We start from the raw sequence: 9,171 nt of genomic DNA, 5'->3' as shown, positions 1-9,171 counted from the left end.
CGATTTTTTTTTCCCCACCCCTACTCATAACTATTAGTTTTTTCAACTTAAATGGTTTAAGGCAATTGGTTTCCTCAAACGGTTTGAGTTAACATAACTTGTCAGGTTTGAGTGAGGCTGTGTCTGAAGTCAGCTGTAGTTCCTTTATCTCTTTTCTTCAGTAATTATGTTTGTTAACAGCAGGTGTTCATCACTGAAGCTCATTTATCATATTAATCTCGGTTGAAAGCAAGGGAGGGGTAAAGGTTGATCAGCCACCAGAACATCAAAGCGGATGTCACATAAAACAAAAGATAAGAATGGTTTAAACCAATGAGCATCAAGGTGCCAGGCATGATCATACTTTATGTGACTGACAAAACAACCAGTTTAACAGGTTTTTATAAGAAATTATTCCATTGCATATTAATCATTTACAAACTGATGACAGACTTAGCCGTGGTCATACCATCCACGATGGGTTCAAATACACAAGGTAATCAGAATTTCATGGGAATTATTACGAAGGGATGTTATGGTTGAACATTTGAAAGGATTTGGCAAGTGATATTTTCTGTGTTTCAGTTTACGGGTTAAGAAAATATGTATTTTTTACATGTTCGATTTGGATTACATTCTGCCTGGTAAGTTCATATTTAAATACATTTAAATACTAACTACACACATACACACACATACACACACACACACACACACACACACACATATATATATATATATATATATATATATATATATATATATAACTTTTATTTATCCCTGACAACAAGATAGGTTTGTTTAACATTGTGAATTGAATTGAGCAATCCATTATATATTTAAATTCAGTTCCTCAGTCTGATTCATACAAAATGCAGAATTTGAATTTAAGAAAGTCAAAAACGTATAGAACAGGGGTCTTATCTATGACCATTTATTAGCCAAAACATAGTGTCCCAGATTTGAGCATGAGCTGTCCAACATTAGAAAATCCACAAATTCTTAAATGATTTAGCACAAGCAGCACTAATATATGTGCCATTTACCCTTTAATTACAATTTCTGAAAAAGTTCTTCTGATTTAGATAGGGAATATCTTGGGGATTTCACATGATTTAACATTTTGATTTAACATGTTGGCTTCATTTGGAAATAAAATCTTTGTTACCTCATTGCCGGGGTTTTATTTATAAACGTTGAATATGCACAAAATAGGCATCGAAACTGTGTACACAATTTCGTATGCACATAACGCACCTTAGACCATGCATACGCACTATTTTTCCTGGCGTGAGAAAAGTAATTAAGTACGGAACAATTTTAAAGTCTCTTTTCATTTCATATATATATATCGATTTATATGATGATTCTTTTCCAGAGTTTATGGCAAATGAATTGTTTCCAAATTAGAAAGTTTCACCTCCCTTCCCCTAAACAAATTCTACCCAAAAATAGTTCATTAACAATATCAGCGTCTGAGATGGGAATCAGTGATGAGGAGTGGGAAAGTCTACAGAAGGCTCTCGACTGGCCTGGTCCAGATCTTCAAATCACACTGGATCTGAGCACAAGTCCAGTCCACTCAACATTCTCCACAGTGGAACCGAAAAAGAGTTACAAAGTGGGAGATAACATCTCCGTTATTATCACAGCCAGAGACCACAACAAGAACCTGAAAAGATATGGAGGAGATTTTTTCAAAGCAAAGCTTTTCAATTCACAACTAAAGGTGTGATTAAGTACATTTAGGTCATTTATAATACGTTTATTGTAAAGTTTTTTTGGCATTACAGTTATCCTCTTCCATTCTTCTTGAAGGCGAGTGTGTATGGGGAGGTTGTGGATCATCGTAATGGGACTTACTCAGCCGTTCTTCTCCTTCCCTGGGAAGGTCAGGCACAAGTCTTTGTACGCCTTGAGCACTCCAGTGAGGTTAGGGCTGCACGATTAATCGCATGCGATTGTCATGCGTGTCTCATCAGTAAAGATGGTTCTGTGATTAGCGGTAAATGTCCATCAGCTGCTTTCAAATGGAGCCGCACCTAATATACAGAGCCGTAGATCGCTGACAAGCTACGCAATATCGCGTTCATAACCGCATGCGATTAATCTGCGATTATGAACGTGATATTGCACAGCTTGTCAGTGAATTACGGCTTCCCATCACACTAGATGTGGACTGACATTGCTCAGAAGTCAGATGTTGGTTGAAAGTGAAAACCCAACCTCTGTTTGGTGTCAAACTCTAGCGTAAATACTCCAAAAACATGACAATCTTCACTTATTATAAACAAGATTTATTTCTGTCATAAATGTAAAAAAGTTCTTATTGAGATTAACAGAGATGTTGATGGTTTATTGAAAATTATAGTTTAGTTTGATGTCACCATTATGCTGATCAGTACTTAGGAAGTATGAGTCTTTTCAGTGTTAGCGTTCATTTAGCTGCTGTAATTATACCTGTTACAGCAAAAACATTGAGAAAAAGATGTCATTAGATAATGTTGGTTACTGGCTGATATTAAAAATGTCTTAATGTAACAATCTGGTCAACTGATTTTACCAGGAGTCTATTCTACGCTATTAATTTAATATTAATGACTATAACAGATGTGTTGTAATACACAGGATCCTGACAATTTATGTCATTTTATTTTCATCTGACCTTTTTAAACTACATTGTTTTAGGATCACTTCGAACCTTAGGATGCTTAGACATACAGAGACCTTAAGAATTAGTGTAAGAATCTCAACAATGGTGACATGCTTCATGCCGCAATGCATTCTGGGTGCCATGGATGAGTTTTGCATGATGTACCAAGAATACATTGCAGCATAAAGCATGTCACCATTGTTGAGATTCATACACTGAATCTTGATGTTTGTGTGACAAAGCAAAGTATTTTTTTTTTTTAAATCCTTGAAATTATCTGCTTTAAATTCAACTGGGTGTCAGGTTGTTGACCATTGAGTCACTTTAATAAATAATACTTAACTAACACCACACAGTAGCTTGGGTGAAAACAGGTAATCAGACATATCAATCATCAGCAAGCAAACAGCACCATTGAACCACATGTTCTCTTGCTGTTTTAGCCACAATAAAGATGACAGCAGCTAAAAAAACAACACTGACAAGTCAAGTGTCAAATTGCACAACTAAAGCCAACACTTACCAGCATTATGGTGACATCAAACCAAGCTATTACTTTTAAACAGACATCAACATCCACATCTAAACATCCGCTTAAATCTTAATTAGAATGTTATGGAATAATGTTCTAATAATGTTATTGATAAACATTTGTAGAATGTTTTTAGAGAACGTTATCCTATCTTTTGAGAGAACGTTCTGGGAACAAAAATAAAACTTCCCGCTAAAAACATTGTTAGAACAATCCATGGGAATGTTCTTAGAACATTTTAGAACAAAGAAAATTCTAGCTGGGAAGTGCCGCTCCATTTGAAACCAGGTGGTGGACATTTACTGCTAATCACAGAACCGGCTTTACTGACAAAGACACGCATGACAATCGCATGCGATTAATCGTGCAGCCCTAAGTGAGGTTGTGCAGATTCTTAAAAAATACAGGGAGTCTTCATTCCCACGCAGCCACTATAAAGGCTACTTTGGAGGAGCAGGACCCAATAAAACCAGGATCAGTGAAGTAGTAGAGTGTAATATTAAATGGGGTGAAGGAAGTTGGAGTAAAAGCAACTGCTGCTGCGAGTATAAGGATATAAAAACTGGAACGGTGTGGCAGTGTGAGAGACCAAAGAAACTGCCATGTGACAAACTGGTTTATCACTCAAAAGGAGGTTTGGAAAATCCATTAAATACCTTTGAGAAGCAGTTTTTTGCGAAGTAAGAAATTATTCGAAACTAATTCCAGAAGAAATGTATATCCGTATAGAAAAAAAGTTTAGAAAATCTCTCTCTCTCTCTTCACAGGACTTTAACAAATGTTCGTATTACTGGAGACACACAAATCATCAATATCCTTCCCAACACGGCAGGCAATGGTATGAGTATATCTCTGTGTTAAGTGCTTCAGCACATATATTTGTGTTATAGCTGACAATGCAGTGATTTGAGTGAAAGTCATGCATTTAGTTATTTTACTACTACACACTAAGTGTTTGCATTTTTATATTAAGAAATATTCCTTCTCACTGGACTAAAATGAAATAAGTTCATAGTACTAACATCGAAGGAATGCTTTAACAGTTTGAAGCAGTTATTTAAGCTGTTATTTAACGGCACAATTTTTTACATTGTACACTGTTAAAAATCGCTGTAAAGAAACGGCCAAATAAATTTCGACAGTAACATACTGTTTTTCATTAAAACAGTGCTTTCTGGGTAATATTCATAATTTTCGAGAAGGTACACTGTAAGAAATAGTGCCTTTAAATAACAGTAATTTACTGGCAGCAGGGGTGCCAGTAAAGTACTGTTAATTTACAGCTTTCAACCATTAATTTACCACTCTTATTTTTTTTTTTTACAGTATTTTACTGTAAATTCTACCATGGAAATGAACTTCTTTCATTTAAGTCCACTGACAAGGAATATTTCTTAATATAAAACTGCAAACACTTAATGTGTAATAGTAAAGTAACTAAATGCATGATTTTACTCAAATCACTGCATCTATAGCACACATGTATGTGCTGAAATACTTAACACAGAGATCACCACTGTATCAGGAGACTCCACATTTATTGTCTTTATATAAAGCAGCAGAAGATCAGAATTTGTGGCTCATCATTGACTGAAGCACAGGCTCTACTCTCCAGCACAATGGTGAACAACAAAACTACATTAAATGAACAGATCTCTCTTGTGCAAACACACATTAATACAGTTGAGTTCAGTATTTACTCTCATTATCAGTGTATGACTTTGCATACATTTTTTTTGAATGGATGTTCACAAATATTTTAGTTAAATTACCTTTTTTCATTTGGTAAATCTGACATTTACATTTTACAGTATATTACTGGTTTTCCTTGACTTAACGGCAACAAACTGTAGAAAAACTGTTATTTACTGGCAGCAGGGGTGCCATTAAATAACTGTTTTTCTACAGTTTGTTTCCTGTAAATTAATTACAGTTTATTACTGTTAAATTATGTTTCATGCTGTTTTTCCTTCATCTTAAATCTTTAACCCTTTAAACCCCACAACAAAATCCTCAGTTTTAAGTGAACACTTATAATGTGTACACACTACAGAGTGTTTGAGTAACACTGAATTAGTGAAGTTAATGAGATAATTCTGTGATTAATTTATGATTGAGCATCAGTGATGAACACCTGCTATTTAACAACAGAATCACTAAAGGAAAGAGAAACACAAGAACTACAACTGACTTCAGCTACAGTCTTGAATTCATCAAATCTCTCAAGATCTGATTAAACAACTCCTAAAACAGCTTCACCAGATTCACATTACTAACCAGACTGACTTTATTTCTGTCAGATGTCTACAGAAGATCTTATTGAGAGTTAAATAGGTTTATGTTTTTTTCACTACCATGATGGAGATCAGTGTTTACTTTAGTTGGGCTCTTGAATGTGACTTTTAAATAACTAATGTTTTTTTTTTCATGCTGTAACAATGCATCTTTAGAACTTGTTATAGCAAAAAAAAAAAAAGTCAACAGAAGGAATAAATCTGGTGTTGTTGTTTATAGATTGACAAGAACAAACACTATTATTTCTGATTCAATCCCGTGTCTCTTCTCTTATTGAATATTGATACTACAGCAAAATAAGAAACACTGCTGAACTTTAAGTTATGAAAGACTGTTAAGAAAATTGAACTCATTTAAAAAAAAAAAACTTTTTAAAGTTTTAGAAATTTAGACATAAACATCAATAATCAGTGTATGAATCACAACAATGGTGACAATCCACAAAATAAATAAACAGATCACAAAACATGCTACTAATGCTTAAGACAAAAGCAAAATTATAAGCACATAAGAATTCAAGAAAATAAGTGAAAAACTAAGGGGCATAATTTATTCATGCCACAATGCATGCTGGGAGTCATTGAGTTTTATCCTGTGCTGGTACCCAGCATGCACTGCATCATGAACCTTTTGATTGTCACCATTGTTGAGATTCATATGCTGATTGTTGATGTCTCTCTTTGAGTGTGGCACACACTGCTGCCCAAAATATTTAAAACTCAAACTGTCATTAAATCCATATATTCTGGTTATCACATTGCTTTTCAATCTTATAAAGTTGAAGAAACTAATTGTATAATTCACTCACATATTTCTACACCAAATTAACATTCGAGTACTACAGCTAGTTAGTCTAGTAGATCATGCCTGACAGAAACAGCCATTATCACTTGACGATCAATATTGCTGTTACAGATGTACCATAAAAATACAAATACAGCAATAAAACAAAATGTATAGTACAAAAGTCAAGGGTCAGGAGCATAACTAAAGCAAACACTGATCTCCACAATGGTGATGTCAAACGAAACAGTAGCATTATCATCTAAATCTCTGTAATTCTCAATAAGATCTTTTGATCTCTGATCTGATAGAAATAAAGTCAGTCTGGTTAGTAATGAGTGAAGTTGGTAAAGGTGTTTGTTGATTGTTTAAATCGTCAGTTGATTTTATCTAAGGCTGTGGCTGAAGTCAGTTGTAGTTCATGTGTTTGTCTTGTTTTTTTTTCTTTTCTTCAGTGATTCTGCTCGTTAACAGCTGCTGTTCATCAGTGTCTGAAATCACTCATTAGTGTTCATTGTCTCTGTCAGGTGGACTATATTAGTAAACTCATGTAGGGAATAGTGAATGAGGGTGTAGGGTGTGATTTGAAACACAGCCGCTGAGTGTCGACTTTGAACATTGTTAATTTACGATATATAGCAGCACACTGTAAAAATTTTTGCCGTTAAATAACAGTAATTTTCTGGCAGCAGGGGTGCCAGTAAAGTACTGTTAATTTACAGCTCTTAACCATTAATTTACCACTCTTATTTTTTAACAGTATTTTACTGTAGATTCTACCATGGAAATTAACTCCACTCCCACTGCTTCAAACAGTTCGAGTTTTTAAACTAGCATTCCCACGATGTTAGTACTATGAACTTATTTCATTTGAGTCCACTGAGAAGGAATATTTCTTACACTTAATGTGCAGTAATAAAGTAACTAAATACATGACTTTTACTCAAATCACTGCAGCTCATTGTCAGCTATAGCACACATGTATGTGCTGAAATACTCAACACAGAGATCATCACTGTATCAGCGACTCCACATTTACTGCCTTTATATAAAGCAGCAGAAAATCAGAATTTGTGGCTCATCATTGACTGAAGCACCGGCTCTACTCTCCAGCACAATGGTGAACAACAAAACTACATTAAACTAAACGATCTCTCTTGTGCAAACACACATTAATACAGTCACAACAATGAATCACAACAATGGTGACAATCCACAAAATAAATGAACATCAATTCTGAACATCACAACACATGCTACTAAAACTTAAAACAAATGCAAAATTATAAGCACATAAGAATTCAAGAAAATAAGTGAACAATTCAGGGGCATAATTTATTCATGCCGCAATGCATGCTGGGAATCATGGATGAGTTTTATCCTGTGCTGGTACCCAGCATGCATTGCATCATGAACCTTTTGATTGTCACCATTGTTGAGATTCATATGCTGATTGTTGATTTCTCTCTTTGAGTGTTGTGGGGACTGCTGCCCGAAATACTTTTTAACTAAAACTAGTCATTAAATCCATAAATACTGGTTATCACACTACTTTTCAATCTTACAAAATTTAAGTGTCATTCACTCAAATATTTCAACACCAAATTAATATTTGATTATTATAGCAGTAGACCATGCCTGTTAGAAACAACCATAATCACTTGACTATCAAAATTAATACTGCTGTAATAGATGCATCATAAAGATACAAATACAGCAACAAAACAAAATGTAAATTGTAAAAGACAATGGTCAGGAGCCCAACTAAAGCAAACACTGATCTCCACAATGGTGACGCTAAACGAAACAGTAACATTATCATCTAAATCTCTTTAATTCTCAATAAGATCTTTTGATCTCTGTTCTCTGATCTGACAGAAATAAAGTCAGTCTGGTTAGTAATGTGTGAAGTTGGTGAAGCTGTTTGTTGATCGTTTAAATCTTCAGTTGATTTCATCTAAGGCTGTGGCTGAAGTCAGTTGTATTTCATGTGTTTGTCTTATGTTTTTTTTTCTTCTTCAGTGATTCTACTCATTAACAGCAGCTGTTGATCAGTGTCTGAATTCACTCATTAATTTTCATTCTCTCTGTCAGGTGGACTATATTAGTAAACTCATGTAAGGAATAGTGAATGAGGGAGTAGGGTGTGATTTGAAACACAGCCGCTGAGTGTCGACTTTGAACGTTGTTAATTTACGATATATAGCAGCAGGCTACTTCTCGAAAACGATGAATATTACCCAGAATGCACTGTTTTAATGAAAAACAGTATTTTACTGTCGAAATTTGGCCGTTTTTTTACAGCGATTTTTAACAGTGTAGTTTTGTTGTTCACCATTGTGCTGGAGAGTAGAGCCGGTGCTTCAGTCAATGATGAGCCACAAATTCTGATTTTCTGCTGCTTTATATAAAGGCAGTAAATGTGGAGTCGCTGATACAGTGATGATCTCTGTGTTAAGTACTTCAGCACATACATGTGTGCTATAAGTGACAATGAGCTGCAGTGATTTGAGTAAAAGTCATGTATTTAGTTACTTTATTACTGCACATTAAGTGTAAGAAATATTCCTTCTCAGTGGACTCAAATGAAATAAGTTCATAGTACTAACATTGTAGGAATGCTAGTTTAAAAACTCGAACTGTTTGAAGCAGTGGGAGTGGAGTTAATTTCCATGGTAGAATCTACAGTAAAATACTGTTAAAAAAGAAGAGTGGTAAATTAATGGTTAAGAGCTGTAAATTAACAGTACTTTACTGGCACCCCTGCTGCCAGAAAATTACTGTTATTTAACGGCAAAATTTTTTACAGTGTGTGTACATTTTGACAATTTAATTTACTGTTTGGAAAGGAATAAATAGAAGTAGAAAGGAAATGATGGATTTTTTTTCTTCCTCTTTTAGCAAACTGAATGGCTTGATTTCTTTAATT

At 34.6% G+C, this 9,171-nt stretch overlaps 1 protein-coding gene across 3 annotated transcripts in view; it reads left to right on the top strand.

Moving 5' to 3' along the window:
* The first annotated feature begins 280 nt into the window (after positions 1-280).
* The window catches only part of LOC127987070 (NXPE family member 3-like), a 79,358-nt gene continuing 70,467 nt past the window's right edge, over positions 281-9,171 (top strand). For 2 of the 3 annotated variants that reach the window (XM_052589365.1, XM_052589364.1), the window contains exons 1-6: positions 427-475; positions 565-623; positions 1,358-1,708; positions 1,798-1,911; positions 3,546-3,844; positions 3,932-4,002. In XM_052589365.1, coding sequence (XP_052445325.1) covers positions 457-475; positions 565-623; positions 1,358-1,708; positions 1,798-1,911; positions 3,546-3,844; positions 3,932-4,002 — 913 coding nt within the window. In that variant the 5' untranslated portion in view covers positions 427-456. Of the gene's footprint in view, positions 476-564; positions 624-1,357; positions 1,709-1,797; positions 1,912-3,545; positions 3,845-3,931; positions 4,003-9,171 lie in introns of all 3 variants that reach the window. The other variant, XM_052589366.1, reaches the window with a different exon arrangement.

This window comes from Carassius gibelio, chromosome B22 (genome assembly GCF_023724105.1).
Source record: "Carassius gibelio isolate Cgi1373 ecotype wild population from Czech Republic chromosome B22, carGib1.2-hapl.c, whole genome shotgun sequence".
Lineage (NCBI taxonomy): Eukaryota > Metazoa > Chordata > Actinopteri > Cypriniformes > Cyprinidae > Carassius > Carassius gibelio.
The sequence above is the reverse complement of the archived record's forward strand: the minus strand, read 5'-3'. Positions and strand labels throughout refer to the sequence as shown.